The following is a 22,226-nucleotide window of genomic DNA, read 5'->3' as shown; positions in this document are numbered from 1 at the left end:
CCTAAGACTTCGTCAGGTACCCCAAAGTAGAGACGCGATCTGTCTGATCTTCCTTGGGGCTCAGGGTTCCGTATCTCTGAATGGCCAGTCAGTCACCTTTGGTTTTATTGCGTTTATTAAATAGTGGGCTTCCATACGTGGCTTTTTAAATAATCCAGGCACAGGGGAAGGGGAGCACTCCAGATCCCCCAATACATAAGTATTTACATTTCTTCAACTGGACAACCTTGGCTCCTAGGCAGCAAAACTGCCAGTGTGGGAGAGGAGGCCCCAGAAGAACAGGTAACAAAGACTTAATTCCCCCTCTCAGAAAATTCACCTTAACTCATCTCTCAAAAAAAGCCACCCACCCACCCTAGTTTCTGATGTTGCCCATTTCCCATTCTTTCTCAAGCCATGGAAGTTGGGTTTTCCTCACCAGAATAAGAGCACTTGAGATAACAGTAGGATCCCCTCACCAAAAGTGAAAAGTGAAGAAAAACAAAAAGCCCTCGGATAACAACAGGGCATCGCCTCCCCCAGAATAAGCAACACTGGGCTGAGGTAGGCAAGCAGCTTGACCGAATATGGGACCTAAGGCTAAGGGAAAGGGTCCCTTTGTCAACATAAAGGCTGCTGGGATATTGGAAAGAAAGCACCCTTGCCCCAAGTGTGGGCATGTGAACAAAAGTGTATATGGTAATAAGAGGGGCCGGTGAAGTAGGGGATGTAACCTATTAGAATTTAAGAATTGTGAGGCTTAAAATGAGTGACTTCAAACGAACATCCTTAGCAAAACGGAAAGCAAGAAAGCCCCACTCCACAAGAAGCGACAAGAAGGCTCCTTAGTAGGACTGGGACAGGGAGTAGGCAGTCTTGCCTATGTCTTTCTCACCCCCAACGCCTGTAGTAACACTGTCGATCCCCCTAGTAACACTGGATTGTTGATGACCTGTAAAACCAGATCAGTACGTGTCCAAACTATAACTGTGACATGGCTATGATGTGGCTATTTCCGCCAGTGACGGGGGCTGGATAGACCTAGGGCACCATGGACCATGACAAGGGGTTGGAATCGCCTTTGGGGGTGCTGAGGGGTGCTTCCTCAGTTGGTGTCTGCATCCAGGGGTCCAGCATGATCTCTTCTAGTGAAGGCCGAGCAGAGGGCTTGGGAGCCAGGCACCGCTGAATTAGGGCACAGCAGCCTGCAGGGCAGAAGTAAAAGGGAGATTGATGAGCAGCAGTAGGGAGACATCACTCTCTGGAAGGGTGGGAGTATGCTGGGCTGGGGTCAGCGAGAGCCTCACCTGAGGAGACATGGTCAGGGAAGTGGAGTTCAGCCTCCAGAATTTCCTGGTCCCTCTCGAAGGGAATGTCCCCACACACCATATCATATAGAAGGATACCCAGTGACCAGACGGTGGCCGGGAGCGCATGGTACTGGTGTCGAGAGATCCACTCGGGGGGGCTGTACACCCTTGTCCCTGTACACAAACTGAGAGATCACTTTCTGATTCTGCCCTTCCCCTATACCACTACTCTCCCCAGGAAGTATGCTCTCCTCCCCAGAACTAAGAGCACTCACTGTAAGAGCAGGCTTGCCTTACCCGAATTAAAAAGCAAAAAATTCACTGCCATTGAGTCATCGATGCTGACTCACAGTGACCCTATAGGGCAGGGTCGAACTAACTGCTCCATGAGTTTCTGAGACTGTCACTGTTCACGAGAGTGGAAAGCCCCATCTTTCTCCTCGAGAGCTGCTGGTGGTTTTGAACTGCTGACCTTTCAGACTACAGCCCAATGGGTAACCACTATACCACCAGAATAGGAGCACTTCAAAATAGAACAGGTCCCATCCCAAGAATAAACACGCCTTCAATCAAAGGGCACACTCATTTTGAAAATAAGAGTGCATTCAGGATAAAACCAAGTTCCCCTTCCTGGGTGTGCCCACAAAAAAGTGAGGGCATTGTCATCAGATGGACTTTATCGGCAGATAAGGCTCGAGAGGAATCGAAGCCACCTTATAAAGAAGGGTTACAGATCACTCGAGCATTAGAGGTTAAAGGTTAAAAGCTCATAACACTAAAGGTAAAAAAGACAACCCCCCCCCAGCTCCCACCCCCACCCCCCACCCCCCGGGTTTAGGCAAGTCTTACCATCAAAGTCAGTGTAGGGCTCATCATGAAGCAGGGCGCCAGACCCAAAGTCAATGAGTTTGGCACAGCCCCGGCGGAGATCTATCAGGATGTTCTCGTCCTTGATATCACGGTGGACAACTCCGCAGGCATGGCAGTGCCTGACAGCTGACACTATCTGGGCAAAGAGGCAGCGGCTTCGGCTCTCACCCAGTGGACCCTGCTCCGTGATATAGTCAAAGAGATCCTGGGCAGGTGAAGGTCGCTCGAGAACCAGCATGACGCCCTCTAGTGTCTCAAACCAGTCGAGCAGGCGTATCACACCAGGGTGTCCACCACTGGCACCCACCTTCCAAAGCAGGGCCACCTCCAGTGGGCATGTGGCCGAGTTGTCCTGGGGGGGGGCGGGAAAGGAAAGGGTGTATGTCAGGCCAGTGGCTCTGTGGCCACTACTCTCGTGGGCTCAGAGCAGAGCTCCTAGGCAGCCTGTCTGGGCGTGGCTTTGAACAGGGCCTGTTTTCGGGTTTTTTTTTTAAAAGTCACGTCATTGGGAGCTCTTACAGATGTTCTAAAAATCTATAGTTCAGTTAGATCAAGCATAAGTGTACAATTACTGCCACATCATTTTCAAAACATTTTTTCTTCTTGAGGTCTTTGATATCAGCTCCCCTTTATCCCCTCCCTCCCCCATCTAGTTTCTTTGTCTTAAATACTCAAATTCAGAGCCCGTGAGAGCGTGAAGGAAGCAAAGAGCCTATGCACATCAGGCACACAGGAGCCCAGTACCCTCAAAGAATCTAAGCGGCTCTTAGCAAAAGGCCTTTGGCAGAGGAAGCACTTAGGAAATACTATTATGTAATAGTTTATATGCTTAGCTCCCTGATACACCCCAAAAGATTAGAACAGTACCTTACACATAGTAGATGCTCAGTTAGTGTTAAATAGATGAAAGCACTTTACATAACACTCAATCAACACCATTCCAGTCAAATGATTGGTTTTGTTCATCGATGAGCAGTGCCAACCATAGAGCAGGCCAACCCTAACTAGTTGCCATCGAGTTCAGTTCCAACTCTTGGCAATCCCACGTGCTGTGTCAGAGTAGAACTGTGCTCCAGAAGGTTTTCAAGGGTTAGATCACCAGGCCTTTCTTCAGTGTGTGTGAACTCAAACTGCCAACCTTTTGGTTGTCAAGCGCATTAACCATTTGTGATACTCAGGGACTCCGGTAACAGGGATGAACTTTGATGAACCTTTGTTAAATGGGCAGAAGTAATGAATAGAAAAGGACCCAGCACAAAATGAGCGCTCAGTAAACATGTGATATTTTGCCTGGTGCCAGAAATAGTGCCTAGCACACGGTCCGGTGCCCAAAATCTATTTGTTCAGTAGCTGAAAGTGATTAACTGCCAAGGACCTCGCACAAAGTAATAACTCAATCAGGGTTATCTTGTGATATGATGTCATTGTTACCAAGCAGCTCATCGAGTGTTGAACGAGAGGGCTCAGTAGAACCAGGAACACAGTAAACTTTGATGATGAACCAAAGCGTGAGGTCTATAGGGAGAACTCAGTAAAAGGTGTGAATCTTACTGGTCAAAAAGCTGCCATACCCATTCTAGGAAGCTCAGCGTGTGCACACTGTTGGCTAGAGGGCCTAAGGTGGGACCCTCTCCTAGCCAGGACACTGACTTGCACAGACGCAGCCAGGTTTTCTCACGGTAATGCAAATCAAACTGCTGCGCAGGCGCACCTTCTCCAAGTCCCACGGGTTGCGCACGCGCAGTGTCCCTAAACACCACCAGGGGGCGCTCTGGCCATTACAACTTGCCCAGACCTGCCCTGCTGTCTGTTTGCTCTGTAACAGCAGGAAAGAGCAGCCACCATTGCTATAGCAACCAGTGACCTCTGACCTTTTTTCTTCACCAGCATGCCCTGCGGACAGCCCCCACCAAACAGGATTTGGTGGGTAGGTGAGAAAAAAAGGCTTGGAGGGGAGAATCGGGGACCCTCGGAGGAACTGGGGAGAATCAGAGTGGTATTGGGGTATGCATTTCACCTCAGGGGTATAAGCAAGGGCTAATAGTAATGTTCTGTTACTGGACCCAGGGAATCATCCATCCCTTAGAAAGGAAAAAGAGGTGAGGAGTCCACTAGTCAGGAAGTACATTGGAGGTACTCACCAGAGGGAAACTGCCCAGCACCCGATTCCGCGGTATCACTTTGATGGCTACCTGCAGAAAAGGGCCAGGGTGAGGGGACTAACAGGTGACCACCCCCAGTCGACTCTTTGCCCACTTCCAGTGCGTCTTCATTAGCCAGCACCCTTGCCTCTCAGATTACCAACCGCACACCGCATCACGCATGCCACACCCCATCATGGTCCAGAGTTTCTGCCTTGCCTTCGTCCTCAGAACCAAGTTCAACCTTCCCACCATCCTTAGCCCTGGGCTCTCCCTTCTCAGGCTTCACAACTCCTCAGTGCCAAGCTTCTGAATTCTCTATTTCCTTCCACCCCCAAACCCCGATCAACTCTGTACCAGGACCTGGTCCACCCAACTCCACATACCTGCCTACAGATCCCTCAAAAATCTCAGACTTGGGTTCCCCACCTTCCCACACATACATACACAGGCCCACTGAAGTCCAGGGGCTAATGTCCCTCTGACCCCTACTCCCTAATCTCAATCCCCGGACCTCCTGAATCCTTGTCCAGAAATTCCCTATATCACCGCCCTTCATAGACGCCCCCCCAAAAAAACCTGAAATCCCCTCCCCCACCACACACAAATATGGATCCTCCCAGCAGCTAAACCCTCGCATCTTGGTTCTCACAGCCCTTACTACACACATCACCAGCTCACTCCCCAATCAACCAGCATCTCAAGCCCCATCCCTTCACCCACTACACCCCCCCACACCTGACCCTCCCAAGACCTCCGTAGTGAATACCTGGAGTCGGTCCGCTACCCGGTGTCCCGCGAAGACCGTACCAAAGCCCCCTTTGCCCAGTACAGTGCCAAGTCGGTATTCGGCCTCAAATGCTTCTTGATTCTTGCCTCCTGCGCGGGCGAGCGGGCGGGCGGGCGGGCGGGCAGAGGTGAGGAAGTCAGGGTGATGGTGTGCTTCCCTGGGTTGTGAACCCCTCCCCCATGCTGCCCTTCGGTCTTGCAACCTGCCCCCGCCAGGTCCTGGTAAGGGAAACTGCACTCACCTGGCGGCAGCGTGGGGGCTACGGGGGGCGCGGGAAGCTCTGGCTGAGGTTTGGTCAACATGGAGACGCTGCGCAGATTGAGCCCGCTGAGCCTGCAGGTCTGGGGCACCCGGGGCAGAGCGGCTGTGGAGCCCGGGCCAGGGGGCGCCAGGATGGAAGTGATGGAAATCGGCGGCCCAGTCACGCCAGCACAGAGTGCAGCGGTAGGCTCCACAGCATGCGCCAGCGCTGATGCTTCTGAGAAGGGGCACGCGCCGCCCGCGAGAGTCGCCCTGGGCGACGGCCCCGCCCTCTTGAGTTTGGTCAATCGGGACGCAGCACCTGCTGTACCCCAGCCAATAGGAGCTAGTCCTTATTTGCAAGCCACCGTCTATGTTTTAAGTACCCCTTTATGCAAATGTGTGCCTGGTTCTTACATGGGGCGGGACCTGCATACAAAGGAGGGCGGCACGAGGTGGGATGCTTGCAGAGAAGAAACCGATTCTGGGAATCCTTCTGCAGCACCCTCTTTTGTTTGGGTTGTTGCGCGGGGTTTTTACACATAAACAAAAACTTTAAAAACACCTATCTACACAGCCCCCTTCCCTAGGAAGTTGGGTTTGTCATGGCCGCATTGACATGAACGCAGAGATGCTTCCATTCCTGGCTTCTAAAATCGAGCCTATGACTAGGCTAGTCACAATGGGTGCTACTCACCCAGGCTGAGCGTTCTGAGACTGCCAGCTACCACCTGGAGCACTGAAGTAGGGGCCCCCCCGGAATATCCAGTCTAGGTGCTAAGGAGGGGTAACCAACGCCCCTGACCAGCACTGTGGAAAATGTACTTACTGTCCAAAGGTAGCAGCATTCCCGTGCCCCAGTGGGCGGTCTGCGGGGTGTTTGGGGATCCCTTAACTTTAGCTAGACCTGGCTAGACCTAGCTGTGGGCCCAACCAGCGGGAACCACAAGGGAGGGTGGTTCATGAGAGGAGAGGGCAAGCTAGGGCAGAAGTGTGTTTCTGGATGAGTGCAGGGTCCAAGAAAGGGCTGTAGAGGTGGCTTAAGGTCCCTCCCTTAATCGCGACTCTCAAAAACTCAGTGCCATCAAGTCGATTTCGACTCATAACGACCCTGTAGGACACGGTAGAACTGCCCCTGTGGGTTTCGGAGACTCAACTCTTTACTGGAGTAGAAAGCCTCATCTTTCTCCCGCTGAGGTGGTTTAGAACTGCTGATCTTGCAACTAGCAGCCCAAGGCGTAACTCCTACGCCACCAGGGCTCCTTTCCCTGTTACAAAGATGTGAAAACTAGACCACCAGAGAGCTTCTCCACTCCATTGAGACAGATATACACACCAAAGGCACTGGATCCCAGAGCATGTCAGTGTTACTAGAAAATTGTACAAACCTTTGTTAAAAATATCAAAACGTGAAGCTTTCCTCACTACACATCCCCCACCTATGTGTACACACTTCTGAAGGAGGCGTTTCCATCTCCCCAAACCTCCTGGAAATATTCTGCCCTCTTCTATTTATGCCACATTGAAATGGCGGTTCGGGCATCCCTGAGGACTGAAATCGTGTTCAAGAGTTTGGGGGGGGGGGAAGTTCGGGGAAAAGGAAGTCTGAATGAGAAAGAGGTGGATGGGGTGAGGCTGCCCCCCATGGGATGAAATTCTGCTAGGACAGACTTACTATCCCCTCCAAGAAATGTGGTGATGGGGGAAAAAAACCATCGGCACAACTTTCCTGGCCTTTTCCTTACCAACAATTTTCCATTTTTTTCAAACGTCTTCCTAATAAGCCCTTGCAATCATTCTGTGTTCTTCAAGCAAATGTCAAGAGCACCCCTTTGGAACCCTAAAAAGCAGTCACTATGACCTCTTTGCCTTGACTTTAACTGGCCCAGCAGGTCCCCTTGGAAGCTGCTTGGTTGTTTTCTTAAGGCACTCTAAGGCAACGAAGATAGAACTTGTCTGTAGCTACCCACTGATCACAGATGTGTTTACACACACTTTGTTGAGGATAAGTCTGTGCAGGGAGGAGCTGGAGCCCTAGCCATACTTGACGGACCCTTCTCAGATGTACGGGCTAGGATATGGGAGGAGCCCACTGCCACAGAGTCCACTGGAGTCAACAGCGACTCTCTAGATAGCGTTTCCAAGGCTATAAATCTTGACAGGAGCAAAGAGGCTCATCTTTCTTCTCAAGGAGCAGTTGGTGGGTTTGAACCACTGACCTTGTGGTTAGCAGTCCAACACTTACTGGACAGCACTACCAGGGTCTTCAAAGGGCTTGTGAGAAACCCCATTTTCCCACGAGCTTTTGGAAACCCTCTCACAGACAAACATGCACTGCCCCATTCATGTAAATGTGACACACAGACATGCGCGTCACACACGAACATATCCTGCCAGGTAGGCACACTGTCGGATAAAGCAATGCCCCAGAATGATACCTAGAAATGCTGCTGCTTGTAGCAGAGTGAGACACAGTTGGGCTGGTGCCGATGACAGGTACTTCAGTCCAGTGTACGGGGGCACTGCCATGGAACAATGATGTGGAAATGTCCTATCAGGCAGACATGCAGAGAGAGACTTGGGCTGTCCAGAAATAGGAGACCCAGAGTCTGACTCTGGAAAATACAAGATGCTCCAGAGATATAACACGCACAGCTCCTAAGGCAGACACACCGACACGACAGGCTCACAGAGCAATGCAGTGTCCCCAAAACATGGGGAGACAGTGGAACCAGCCACAGACATGCATGTGCCATCAGACAGACAGCCTTGTCACTCAAATTGCCCAGAAATAGCACCCCGGAATCTGCCACAGGAATAAACACAGACATATATATACCCCATCAGATAGAAACCACAGCAGCATTGTCATAGATCCACACTGTCTTGGGCAGACACAGACTGTCAGAGTCCCCCAGTCATGTGGACACACACACACGTCTGTTTCTCACACACTTAAACACACACAGCCCCAACTGGAGCTACTCCTAAGTGAGATGCATACCATCATTTGAAGACTTGGGGCTCACCAGTCACATTCTCAGACAATACCCCCCAAAAGAGCAAATAACTTGTATGAACTCCTCTTACCTTAACTTTTTTTTGGGGGGGGGGTGTCTATTGTAAGGCTGGCAGAGCCCTGGTGGTGCAGTGGCTAAGCACTCAGCTGCCTATCAGGGGTTCAGTTCAAATCTGCCAGCTGCTCCACAGGAGAAAAATCCAACAGGCTGCTCTCTGAAAGATCCACAGCCCTGGAAACCCTCTGAACAGTTCTCCGCAGTTCCACAGGGCCACCATGAATCAGAATGGACTTGATATCAACTGGTTTGGCTTTGCCCTGGGGGGGTGGGGGGCGAGGAGATATCTGAGATAGCTTGCCCAGATGTTTACATAGTATTGGGGAAGTAATGTATTTGTGAAGAGGGGATGAATGGGGTCACACGGGCTTCTCAGGTGACCCTTTCCCAGTCTTGGAAGATTGGTGGCTGGGTAAAGGCAAATTCCAGGCAGAGGTCAGGGAAACTGCTGTGAACAGCAAGGAGAGGTAGGCAGGGGACAAAGTGTGCAGCAAGCCCAGCATGGAGACGATGACTAGGTGCTACCATTTGCGCTTTCCGAACATGCCAGGCACCGTGCCCGGCCACCTATTACACTGACCACACCACCCACTGTCTCTCAATGCCCACCACCAGAGTACGAAGCAGTGGGCAGAGATGGGAGATGTCAAACTTGGGCAAATTGATCTGACCATAGTGAGGCAGCTAGTAAAAAGCCACAGGTTTTGAAGCAACTCTCCCACATAGCCAAGTTTGACCAGACTCACAGCTAACCACTTTTATCATTTTATCAATGAGGCCGTGATGATAAAATAGGTGTCAGAGAACTGGGCCGGACACAGAAAAACAGATCTTGAGTTATTCCTCAGCTGTTGAAACAGTTGTCCAGGCCTCTGAGCTCATCCACCAAACTCACGTATCATTTGTGCTTTTCGAACACACAAGAGCAAATGTGTGTGGTACAAGAGGCAGGTGGAGAAGTTATAATTCGGACAGAAAACGCAGTTCCTGCCCTCAGGGTGCTCCTAGTCCTTTGGCCTAGTGCACCGGAGGAAACCCCGTGGGCGGCGAGCGTCTGCACCGATGCTATGGTGGGAGGAGCAGCAGACAACGGTGCAGCTTTCTTGGTGCCGAGAGGTCCGTCCACAGAATTTACTAAGCGAATTCCTCCTATTTGAACAAACTCCAGGGTCCCAGGTGGGCCCTACCCGGTCACATTTGGGGCCTCTGAGGTCAAGTTAAGGCCAGTACCCATCTCTGCTTTTGCCCATTGGCCCGCCCACCTACTGCCCCACATAGAACAGAGTCGCTCATGGGAAACTGACATTTGGTTTTATTGTGCCAAGGACGATACAGATGGCAGATCTTGTCAACACCTGCAGGACACAGGTGCCCATCTGCTGAGACTGCTCCCACTCCCCACGCTCAAATCCTGGGTGGCGGCTATGATCCCCGAAGATGCCTCCCCCCAGTCCCGATATTCCAAAGAGACTGGTGGTAGTGGGAGAAGCTAAAGGAATGCAGGGAGGCCAGCGTCTCATTGTCCACATCCAGTCTGACACGTGCTTACCCACCCCTAGCTCAGTTCCCACAGCACCCACACCTGTGTCCCCTCCACACACATAGCCTTCCTGTCCCCAAACCAGAGAGATGCCACCTCCATAGAGCCAATGCTGTTGTCTACATCATTTTGGATTAGTTCATTTTGTAAGATAAAAGTAAAATTTAATAAAGAAAAATTCCACATTGAAGGCTCAGACAATCTTGGGGTACTGGGAAGGGGATTCCTCGCTTCTCTCCCCCACCTCCCTGGTATCATCGGGGGCAGAGGAACAAGTTTTTCCTCTGATCTCGAAAGGAATGAACAGTGAGACCTTTGCTCTGTCTGAACGCCTTTCCTCTGGGGCTGCCTGGCTGCCAGGTGGTATCTCCGCATGCCTCTCACCTACATTCGGCACCCTTGCCCAAGTCCCCTGTGGAATGCAGGGAGGATGCTGTGCGGGGGGCAACAGGGCACATCAGCTGACAGAGACGGTGGTGGCGGCAGCGATGAGAGGGGGCGGCACAGGGGTGGGCCAGCCAGGGGGAATTGAGAGCGAGGCAGAGGAGGGGCTCTCAAGAGGGCAAAGGGAAGATGGCAACAGGGAAGAAAGCCAAAGAACGTGGGGGTGGCACCAAAGGGCAGAAGTGGTGGGGTTGGGAGACGGCCTCCAGTCCCTGGGTCTCCACATCAACTCTTGTCTGGGGGCGGGTCTCTGAGCACTTTGTTTTTCTTCATACTGTCTAGGTATTCCTGTTGGGACACTGCCAGCACCGATGCTAGGATCTCATCATCATCCCAGTCATTCAGACCTGCTGAGCAAGAGGAAGGGGAGAAGGTGGTGTGAAGCTGATGCTCTCTCCCCATCCTGGCTCTGGAGGAACCCACTCCAGGCTCACACACAGATCAAGAAACCCCCACCCCCACCCCCACCCGCAAGGCCCCTCTTACTCCTCACTCTGGGGAGAAGGCTCTCCCGGGCCTAAAAAAACTTCACTCCATTGTCTTTTGGGGTAGATATCAGGGGCTGAAAAATTCCCTCTCATTCCTTTTCTTAGAAAGATGGCCAGTCACCAAAAGTCCCTCAGGATCTGCTTCTTCCTCCCCTCTGGTCCCAGCTCCCAGTCCCCGAGACAGAAGAGGCTTTACCAAAGGCGGAGGGGGACATCTGCTGAATGAGAGCCCGGCACTCCAGAGCAGGGTAGAGGGACACAAGAGGAGAGTTGGCCGGGTCGGCCCCTGCTGACAACTGGCTGCTTGTACCTGGAACAGATGGACAGTTAAGAGGCAGAGGCAGGAGGCAGGACCCAGGGAGCACCCCCTCATCCCAATGCTCTCTCTCTGAGCAAGTCACTAACCTGGTGCACAGGGTGAAGGAGGTTTGGCAAGAGCTAAGACAGTGCCTGGAGAAGGGGGCTTAATGCCCAGCTCAGCATGCAGCTCAGGGTTCTCAGGAGATGAGGCTGAACTCCGCTGCCGCGGGGACCGGTTGGTCCACTCCTCCAGGCCACTGGAGGCTGCAGCTGTAGCCGAACTGCACGTGGCGCTGGCTTTCCGGGGCTGGAACGGAGAAAGAAAAAGGAGGTAAGGGCCAACATCAGCCCTGACCCTCCTCTGCCCCATCCCAGAGTGCTCCCTCTTTCCCTCAAACCTCGACTTTTTTGGTCTGTTCAACACGTGTTGCAATCCTACCCCTGTACCTGGGAGCGCAATCCTGTTTGAGGACAGAGTTTTCTTTGTTGTTACTCAGAGCCATCACGTTTGCGATAGAAAGAGCAGATTCGACACAGGAGCATGCTCGCACAGTTGGGGGAAAGAAAGAGGCTACTTGAGCTGGCCAAGGACCGGGGGAAGGCCGGACCATGAAATCCAAAACAAGGATCTTTCTCCAGAGAGAAAGCCTTCCAGTAAGATCAGGTACCCTGTATTTGGACTTTTAGCCTCCCAAACTGTGAGAAAATAAAATGTGCTTGTTAAAGCCATACACTTGTGGTATTTCTATCAGAGAAGCTCTAAGAAACAAGGTAGTTGCCATCATTCCAATGACAGAAAGGACACAGGAGTTCCCCGCAGGACAAAAATATACTCTTTATTTATTTAACCTTTCTCTCTCAACCCCCGCTATAGCTAATCTGACAGGAAGTCCTGTTACCTCTACCTGCAAGCTATTTCCAGAATCCCAATCTTCTTGCCACCCATACCACTCACCTGGACTGTGCAGCAGCCGCCTCCTCCTTGCTGTCCCCTGGCTTCCACCCTCGCCCTCCAGATTCCGTTCTACACTCAGCAGCAGGAGGAAGCTTGTTAAACCCAACCTCAGACCCAGGCCCTGCTCTGCTCAGAAGCCTCCCAATGGCTTTGTCCTCATTCACTGAAAGCCTTCCCCACTGTATGGGCTCACAGCTAACCCTCTCACTTTCTGCAAAAGTTTGCTCAAACCTCACCTGCTTGGAGGCCTACCCTGACCATGTACTTCATATTGGGAACTCCAGCCCCAACACTCAGCCCTACCCATTCCTTTTATTCTGCTCTCCAGTTTGAGCCCCGGCACACCTCAACTGATTCGTTATGCTTGTGTTCCATGTTGTTCCCTTCTGGAAGAAGGCAAGCACCCCAAGGACAACACACTGGATCTGCCCCGATCGCTGATTTACTCCATACACAGACCTTCAAGCAATAGTTACTGAATTTAGTTAACTCTTGCCAATGCACATCATTCCAAATACCAATCTGTTCTGCTCCCTCTCCTGCCTAAAAACTCATAAACTTCTTCGAAGAAGCCTGCTCAGAGCCCCTTATCTCCACTGGCCTCCAAGCCAGGATGTAGGGCCCCAGCCGTGTCTCTCTCTCAATAGACAGGGGATCACCAATGAGGGCAAACCGGGGCCTTCAGTGAAAGCCTGTCTCCCTGAAGCTCTCCATCCCTCTCTGGTGTAACCACCAGCTGCTGCCCTACCTGGAGCCATCCCCCCTTCACTCTTATCAAGAACTGGTTCTGCACAAGTGCCAAGGCTTGACCAAGGCTAAAGTCAAAATGAGGTTCAGGCAAGCAACAAGTCTCACCACCTACCTGAGTGGGGCCACGGACCTGGCGGGCCTGTTTCTCCTGATCCCGGAGCCACTGCAAGTAGGATTCCCGAGCCACCTGCTCTTCAATGGCCTCATTGGTGGCCTCCCAGTCTGTGACCCGCTTCTTGTCTTCCAACATCTGCTGCTCAATCCATGATTCCTCTGATGTTTTTATGGCATTTTTCATGAGGGATTGCTCTGCAAACTGCAAAGGGGAGACCAACAAGGATGTGAGGTGGCTGGCACTCTCAAAGCATAGCCAAGAGCCAGGACAGTCTTGGAAAGGTGGGCTCACTAGGCCCAGAAAAATAGGGAGCCAGGTAGGCAGGTGCTCTGGATAAGCACCCCTCACCAGACCGTCTACTCATCGGGGACTGGAGAAAAAGCAGGTCTGGGCGACGCAGCCTGTCACTCCCAATTCCTACGCTCAGAAGCACTGTTCCCACTCCCAAGATGATTCCACGGAGGAACTAAGTGTGGGGCAAAAGTCCCACACATGGCTGAGTTTCACAGTGCTCTGAGGGAAAAGAGAAAACATTACCGGAGAAGGCAGCTGTGTGTACGGAGTAGAAAGAAAGAGCAAGTGGGCAGGGGAAGCAGTACCGGTGTGTGAGGGCAGTATTGCTGTAGGACTTGTATAGAGTTATAACAGCATTTAAAACAATAAAATAGAAAATACCAGTGTACAACCCAAGGAATGAGTATAACTACTGTTTCGGGCAACTTCTACTTTGACTGTTTTTAATACCCCTACAGACCACTAAACTCACAAATACATATGGGCTAAGTCATGACATAAAAATATGAATTTTATATGTAAGTGGTAGTCATAAAAACATGCATACTCTATGTTGGAACAAGGCAAATTAAAAATATAGGCAAAAGGTCTAAAACAGACACCTTACCAAAGCGAAGACAAAGTTGGCAAATACACATAAGGTATTCACTATCATGTTCTTAACCGAACACCAAACAAAAAGGAAAACCCAAACCCCTCAAGTCCATTCTGACTCAAAGTGAGTGACCTCAAAGAACAAGTAGAAATTAATGTGGTGACGATTATACAATTCTTAATATGATCCAATGATTGAACTATTGAACTGCAAGATATATAAACTATGTGCCAATAAAACTGTTGGGGGGAAAGTATAAAAAGAACAACTGCCCTCTAGGGTTTCCAAGGAGTCTCACATCTTTTGTTGTTGGACTGGCCGGTAGACTCGAACCACTGATCTTCTGGCTGGACACCAAGTGTTTAATTAAACACATGTACCCCCAGGATGCCTTTCATTTGTTGCTCAAAAAAGAGAACAAACAAGTCCAACAAACCCACCACTGAGTTGATTCTCTTACCAACCCTAAAAAGGGTTTATTAAGACTATCAGTCTCTGTGGGTACAGACAGCATCCCTCATCTTTCTCCCATACAGCAGCTGGTGAGTTTGAACTGCTGACTTTATGGCTAGGTGCCCAATACTTAACCCACAGCATCACCAGAACCCCCCAGCAATGAGGATGACTAAGATCCTCGACACTGACCATTCCAAATGTTCAAAGATGCAGAGCAACAGACTGGAAACCTCCTCCACTACTGGCAGAAACCCAAACCAGTGTAGCCGCGGTGGGAACCATTGGGCAGCTCTTCAGATAATCCAGTGACCTGAAAACCGGGACCCGTACCAAAGCTGCATACGAGACTTCATTGCAGCTTTACTCACCAGCCACAGACACCAGAAATAACCAAGACATCTTTCAAGAGATGAATGGGTAAACAACAGCCGTGGGATGTCTGTACAACAGAACACTATTCAGCAATAAAAGACCCATGCCAAAGTTGGGGGAAAAGAAGGGTGCCATTAACGTTACCAAACGCTTAATAGAAAGTCTTTGAAGGAGCTGATACCAAGGGCTCAAGCAGGAAGAAAATGTTTTGAAAATGAAGATGGCAACATATGTACAAACGTGTTTGGTACAATGGATGTATGGATTGTTATAAGAACCCCCAATAAAATGATTTATGAATCAGAATCCTTGAAGTGCAAGGAGTCAGCCGGAAAAGGGCACACATACTTTGTGACTGCAACTATAGGACACCTGGAAAAGGCACCTTGAACAGAAGCCCTCGCAGTAACAGGTTTAAAGCAGAAGGTTGGGGCTGAACCCACCAGTTGCGCAGGAGAAAGAGGTGGCAGTCTGCTGCAATAAAGCCGGAAACCTCAAGGGGCAGTTCCATACTGTCCTACGAGGTCACTATGAATCAGAATCAACTGAACAGCAAGATGCTTTGGTTTTCTTTTTTGCCAGAGATAGTAAAAGATCAGTGGTTCCCAGAGATCATGGGGAAAGAAGAGGGCAGAGTGGGTGGAAAAAAGGGTGATTTTAGGGTGGTGTGCCTACACGTACGCCTCACTTATAAACCAGCTCATTGACATTTTGCACTACAATAAAGCTATAATAATAATAATACATTTAGATTATTTATAATAAATAAATCTAAATAAGAAATTATTTCCACATAGCGCTGATTTCCGTCTAATGGCTGGGGCTTAGGAACCTAACCATGTGAGTAAGTGAGAAGTGGGTAACGTCTGTACATCCGAATAGATGCAAATGCTTTTTAAAAGATCATTCAGGTGGTCAATGGGGGCCCAGAGTGTGAAGACACCCACAAAGGCTACATTACCAATGCATAAAGCAACCTAAGTGGACGGTGTGAACCTGGTCTTGCCAGAGAGTAAAGAGGTGCCTTCTCTCTGAAACAACAAACAAGTGCCCGATGATGGCAATATGCAAGGGCCAGTCTGAGCACCAAAATAAGTGGAGCTAGCACACTCACACACCTCATTTTATTATGTTTCACAGATACCGTGGGGGTTTGTGTTTGCTCTAAAACAGAGGTTTGTGACAACCCTGCATTGAACAAACTCACGCCATTTTTTCAATAAACAGCACATGCTCACTATGTCTCTGTCATATTTTGGCATTTCTTGAATTATTTTACACTTTTTCATAGCTATTATGAGTACAGTATAGTAGAAGCATACCTTTTGATATATACTGGGAAATAAAAAAAATTTGGGTTGTGCTTTATTGCAGTGGTCTGAAATCAAAGATGAAATCTGAGGTATGCCTGTATTTGGATTATAACTTAATGCATAAAATATACACCCCCAAGTACCTACTGAAATACTGCAGAAGAAAGACAAGGCTTTCTAGTCCCATAAATAATTACAGTCTTGGAAACCCACAGGGGGCAGTTTGCCCCTGACCTATAGCATCGCTATGAGTCAGAATCGACTCTGTGGCAGAGATACTAAATGATAAATTAATAAACGGAGAAGAGGCTATCTCATTTCTGCACAGAATTTAAGTCACTTATGTAGATCCTTTGCCCTTGAGGAAATGGCACATAACTCCCCACCCCTTAAGGATGGACTACAGACTCCCTCAGCCTAATTTTCAAGGTCAGCATCAAGAATCATAAATTATGCTGGCACAATATCCTTTAATGAAAATGCCACTTTACCACTGTGTTCTTCCTCCCTAACACTCCTAATTCCAGTGTAATGGGGAGAGAACCAGACACATTTCAATACAATACAGGAGGGGCATCCTACAATAAACCTGTGTGCCTCCAAACTGATAAAACATCAGCCAACCAAGATATTAATAATAGTGAACTGGAGGGAGACTGTGGGGAGGTTGGGGGTTGGAATTCTCTGTCCTGTCATCTCCAGTCTTCTGTAAATGTAAAACTGTTCTACGAAAAAAAAGTTTAGTACTAAGAAAACAAATGATTCAAATTTTCAAAAATCAAAACGATATAAACTAACAAGCCACAAAAAGTCACGGAGGCTCTTAGACCAGTCTGAAAAAGCTATATACTCAAGTGTCAATGACAACATTCTGCAAAAGGCAAAACTAGAGCGTGAGTCGATAGATCAGAAAGGAAAACCAGAATAAGGACTACAAGAACTGTGTGATTAGCCAAGACAAAACACAGAGAAAGATCAATAGGAAAACACGGAAAACTGAGTACTGTATCAATACTGGCCCATTTGTGATAAAAATCCTCACTGCCATCAAGTCAATGCCAACTCACAGCGACTCTATAGGACAGGGTGGAATTAATTGCCCTCGTGTTTCCAAAACTGTTCCGAGTTCTTTATACAGCTGGTGAGTTTCAAACTGTGGGCCTTGTGGATCGCAGCCCAACTCGTAACCACTATGCCATCAGGGCTCCCCTGCCGTGATAAAAAAGCCATGTGATGGTAATTAAGAGAGAAAACTGGATGTGGTGTATATAGGAACTCTCTGTAGCCTCAGTAATTCCTCTAAATCTAAGACTTTTCTAAAATTAAAAGTTTAATTAAAAAAAGTTTCTGTGGAGAATGTACTGATATCAGGGTATGTTTCCCCTAAAACATGGGGTACTTTTCTGTTGGTAGGAAGGGAGACGGGAATAGAAGATCTCAAAATCCCAAGCAGACTATGAGAAAGAAACTCATCTGTGTGTTGGGAAAATGCATTTCACTCCCCGAGCACCTACTACACACCAGGTTCAATATTAAACCCTTCCTGTACCAGCCATGTTCTGAGAAGCAAAGGAGTTGCACCATCTGCCCTAGGTCCCCAGCATTCCAGGTCTCTCTGACTCTAGCCATCTATAACTGCTATGAGTTGGGAGTGGAATCCAAGAGGATGCTAAGATAGATACACAGACCAACCCTGCCTTACTGTTCCGGAATTTCAATTCTCATTCTAAATGTCAACTCTCAAAACAGGTACAGCTCACAGACAAGCAAACTGAGACCACAGAATGAGCCTTTAAAGTTTACCTAAACTACCTTCCGAATTTTGTACACGGGTACTACTCAAGGGAGACCCAGAGAGGGGAAAAGATATTTTTGTTTTCAATTATTTTATTGGAGGCTCTTACAGCTCTTTTCACAATCCATCCATCCATCCATCCATTGAGCCAAGCACATTTGTACACTTGTTGCCATCATCCTTTTCAAAACATTTGCTTTCTACCTGAGCTCTTGGCATCAGCTCATATTTTTCCCCTCCCTCAGGAACCCTTGATAATTTAGGTATTATTTTTTTCATGTCTTACACTGACCAATGTCCCCCATCACCCAGTTTTCTGTTGTTCATCCCTCAGGGAGGGGGTTATATGTAGATCACTGTGATCGGTTCCTCCTTTCTTCCCCCAGCCTTCCCCTTCCCCTCCTGCTGTCACTACTCTCATTATTGGTCCTGAGGGGTTTATTTGTTCTGGATTTCCTGTTTCCAGCTCCTATCTCAACCCATGTATATGCTCTGGTCTTGTCAGATTTGCAAGGTAGAAAGGAAGTCATGATAGTGGTGGTGGGGGGGGAACGCATTAAAGAACCAGAGGAAAAGTGTCTGTTTCATTGGTGCTATCCTGCACCCCGACTGACTCGTCTCTTCCTTGTGACCCTTCTGTGAAAGGATAGCCAATTGTCTACAGATGGGCTTTGGGTCTCCACTCTCCTCTCATTCACATTGATAGGATGTTTTTTGTTCTGGGTCTTTGATGCCTGATGCTTGATCCCATCGACACCTCATGATCACACAGGCTAGTGTGATTCTTCCATGTGGACTTTGTTGCTTCTCAGGTAGATGGCTGCTTATTGATCTTCAAGCCTTTAAGACCCCAGACGCTATATCTTTTGATAGCGGGCACCATCTGCTTTCTTCACCACATTTGCTATGCGCCCATTTTGTCTTCAATGATTATGTCGGGAAGATGAGCATCACGGAATGCCACGTTATTAGAACAAAGTGTTCTTGTGTTGAGGGAGTACTTGAGTAGAGGCCCAATGTCCGTCTGCTACCTTGATACTTAACATATAAATATATGTACATAGATCTACTTCCCTATCATTATACATAAATAAAAATATATTTACATATTTTCGTGAGGTAGGGAACTGAGACTCCAACAGAGGAGTTGCTACCCTGGGCCTGGAGATCCAACTTACCCCCGGTTTGAATGATGGTAGGCCCAACCCCACGCCAATGGTGGCCTTATTGGGATTCACCACCGAGTTGTAGTGGATATTCCGATGGTAGCTGACACGGATGGGTTCATCCTCGTTTTGATGGATCCCATGGAATGTGTTGATGGGTTCTGCAGGGAGAGAGAACGAGGGAGTCTCTACAATGGGCCCGTCGGGTAGGCTCACATAGGCACCATCAGTCTCTCAAGTACCTGTGCTGTATTGATACACCTCTACAGGGCGATTGTACATCTCTGCCATGGCCTGCATCTCAATGTGGTTACCGTGGCAGTTATTTTTTCGCTTCCGGTTTATATAGGTGGTGAAGTCCTCTGTGACGTAGTTGGAGAAGTAGTCTGCATTCTTCATCTGCAGAAACACGGGCACATCAAGATCTGTGTGGAGGAGCTCCTCCCGCCCTGCCCTGCACCAAGGCCTCCACAAGGGCTCACCAGATAGTCCATGCAGTGCTTTCGCACAACCTCGTGCATGTCCTGGTCACCATATACTTGGTCAGCTGTGGAACAACAAAACAAAGAAGGGGAGGCTACGCTTGGAGCTGCCACCGGCGTAGTGTCCCGAGTCAAAGAAGACTCTTGTGTGCTGGGGAGGCCAGGGAAATTCCCTTTCCTACCCCAAGGCCCGAGCACTTCTTTCTCTAGTGGGATGGACTGAAGTCATGCAAAAGAGAGACCGGCAGGGAACAATCTTGAAGAGAGCTCAGGTGAGAGAGACAATCAGAGGCTTCTTGGGCAAAAGACTATTTAGAGCCTTCCTAGTCACTCAGACAAGCCAACAGACACTCTTAAATCTCAAAAATGGCCTCAAGCACCCTCATTGCCAACCCCCTTTCATTCTCCACAGGAGGAAACAGACTCAGGGAATTTGGAGCTTGCCCAAGGTCCCACAGAAAGTCTATCTGATAGTCAACGCTGGAATTCCCTTTACCCGACTCCCAGCAGACAGTGTGGTCTTTCCAGGTTATAAACAAAATAAAACCTCAGCTCTAAACCTCATTCTGTCGGGCACTAATGAGCTGAGTGATCAGAAGCAAATATTTTCAGTCTTTCTTTTTTGCCTTATTTGTGAAGTGGGGACCAGATGGATAACTATGTGGCAGATCTCCTGTGGGATTAAAGACAGTAATGGGCATAAAGTAATCAGCATTGAGCTTGGAATGGGGTCGTCGTCGTCGTCACTCAGTAGATTAGAGTCTCTTTCCCCACGGGGAAGCCTGAATGGAGAAGGGTACTGCAAAGGACAAAGAGTGAGGAAAACCAGATTATTGTCTGCAAGAAACACATAGGACATTTCTTTGGAGGGGGGGCTGGCAGGGGCAGAGTGTGACCTTAAACATGTCATGGAAAAGTAGAAATAAAGGATAATAGAATTTTCCCACAAACTTGTACTACACAACTCACTTAAGCCAAAGTCAGGAAAGGCAGCCTGCAGCCCAAAAGGTCCAGGTGTTGGGAGGTTCTGGTAAGGTGAGAGAAGGACCGGACTCCTCTGCCTTGCTTAAGGGTCTTCACACATGACATTTCCTCTTTCTGAGATGCCCTTTCCTCCCTCCTGGGCAGCCTACTTGTCAAGTACCCATACATTCTTTAATATAGTTTCCCTTCCTCACCGACCAAGGGTATTTCTACTACCTGATGCGGCAACGGGTCCCACCTTCATTTGTCCAATCACTCGGCTGAGGGTAGCTACCATTTACCTAAGTCCACCCCCAGTTCAGGCCTTCTGCCGAATGAATGGAAAGGCTGGGGAAGCCCGGGCACTCTTCTCCCTGGGGAATTATGGCAGGCTTGGACATCAGTGCTGCCATGAGGGGATTTCCCTGTTTCCCCGGAGGGGGATGATGAGTGCTCCCTAGGGCACTGCGGAGGAACACAGGGCAGCGCAGGCAACCGGACGGACGCAATTGCTCCCAGGATCACCGGCCGGCCTACCGAGCTAAAGGCAGTGAGAGGAAAGTCCTCTCCTTCCCTCCCTGGAGGGTTCTGGGTGGGAAGCAAAGGCTGTTCAGAGACAGAAAAGGAAGCCTGCCTGCCTCCAGACTCTTGGAGGTACAGAACTGAAGGGGGAGAGGGGAGTGGAGATTGTGAAGGCGGGCCGGGAGAGCCCCTTCACTGATGTAAACAAGGATGTGGGTTCTGTGGCTACACTCAGCTCCACCCCCAGCGGCACTTCCAGCAAGTCACGTGTCCAGTGCACAGGCTGGGGCCCCCTTACTGCCGCCTTTCTTAGAAGCCAGGACCACAGAGCCCACTGTGGCTGCCCAAGTTGCTTGGGGAGCTATTTCTGTAAGCTGAGCTTGGGGCTCCGGGGAAGCAGTGCTGTCAGCAGCTGCAGTAAACAGGAACTAAGATGGGAGTGAAGGGGTTAAATAGGAGTCAGCCTGCCAGGCCAGGGGAGAGACACTGAAGTGTTGGTGAAAATATCATTTCCAGGCCTGGGAGATGTATCTGCCCAATTTAGATCCCAAATGCAGAACAACAAAGTAGAGACAGTGAGATAAGGGAGGGGGTCAGGGGGAAAAATCCCACATCCTACTCACTGACACCTGTGCTTCCCCTCTTGGAGGAGGCATCAAACCTGGCAGCAAGACTCTGCTGCCTCCTAGCTGTAAGACACTGAATAAAACCCGTAACCTCTCTGGCTCTCAATGGTCTCAGTAATACAGCAGGGAGGGCAAACTCCTCTTCTTCCAACAGGAAGACGACAAGGGGAAGGGTTCCAACACAGGAGAGGCCTAGTACGTGCTCAAGAAACTGGAGCTATGTTAGTCATCAGGATGAGGACTCCTCCACATTCCTAGCCACCCACAGGTCAGCCCCAATGTCGCCAGGAGCACTTAGTAAGTTCTTCCTCATTTCTGTTGCATTTCCACAGCCCATAAAGGAGCCCTAGAGGTGCTCTAGGTTAGGTGTTGGCTGCTAACCACAAAGATGGCAGTTCAAACTCACCAGCAATGCCTTGGGAGGAAGAGGAGACTGTCCTATAAAGATGTAGTCTCAGAAGCCTTACATAGGGTTGCTAGGAGTCAGACTCGAGTCAATTGCATTGAGTTTGGTTTGGGGTTTTCCACAGGCCAAAGAAAGGCCCAAAGGCCCTCCACTCAAGTACTCCCTCAACACAAGAATACTTTCTTCTAGTAAATTGGCATTCTATGATGCTCACCTTCCCGACACAACCTCTGAAGA

The 22,226-nt window shown here is 49.3% G+C and overlaps 2 protein-coding genes across 3 annotated transcripts in view; both read right to left on the bottom strand.

The window, feature by feature from the left end:
• Positions 1-397: 397 nt before the first annotated feature.
• On the bottom strand, positions 398-5,428 carry PIM2 (Pim-2 proto-oncogene, serine/threonine kinase). The gene is made up of 6 exons (XM_004713157.2): positions 5,332-5,428; positions 5,070-5,179; positions 4,301-4,351; positions 2,139-2,511; positions 1,287-1,463; positions 398-1,184 (listed from the first exon to the last, which is right to left on the bottom strand). Exons 1-6 carry the CDS (start codon positions 5,390-5,392, stop codon positions 1,021-1,023), a joined length of 936 nt encoding a protein of 311 aa, XP_004713214.1. The 5' UTR covers positions 5,393-5,428; the 3' UTR covers positions 398-1,020.
• Positions 5,429-9,699: 4,271 nt separating this feature from the next.
• The window catches only part of OTUD5 (OTU deubiquitinase 5), a 32,239-nt gene continuing 19,712 nt past the window's right edge, over positions 9,700-22,226 (bottom strand). Inside the window, exons 3-9 of one of the 2 annotated variants that reach the window (XM_045288264.1) lie at positions 19,473-19,537; positions 19,233-19,389; positions 19,003-19,151; positions 12,997-13,200; positions 11,285-11,486; positions 11,076-11,189; positions 9,700-10,741 (exon numbers count right to left, since the gene is read on the bottom strand). In XM_045288264.1, the coding sequence (XP_045144199.1) occupies positions 10,617-10,741; positions 11,076-11,189; positions 11,285-11,486; positions 12,997-13,200; positions 19,003-19,151; positions 19,233-19,389; positions 19,473-19,537 (1,016 nt within the window). In that variant the 3' untranslated portion in view covers positions 9,700-10,616. The remainder of the gene's footprint in view (positions 10,742-11,075; positions 11,190-11,284; positions 11,487-12,996; positions 13,201-19,002; positions 19,152-19,232; positions 19,390-19,472; positions 19,538-22,226) is intronic. The other variant, XM_004713155.2, reaches the window with a different exon arrangement.

This window comes from Echinops telfairi, unplaced genomic scaffold, assembly GCF_000313985.2.
Source record: "Echinops telfairi isolate 266 unplaced genomic scaffold, ASM31398v2 ScPeMD7_19;HRSCAF=73, whole genome shotgun sequence".
NCBI lineage: Eukaryota > Metazoa > Chordata > Mammalia > Afrosoricida > Tenrecidae > Echinops > Echinops telfairi.
Note: the sequence above shows the minus strand (reverse complement) of the source record. Positions and strands in the feature narration are given on the sequence as shown.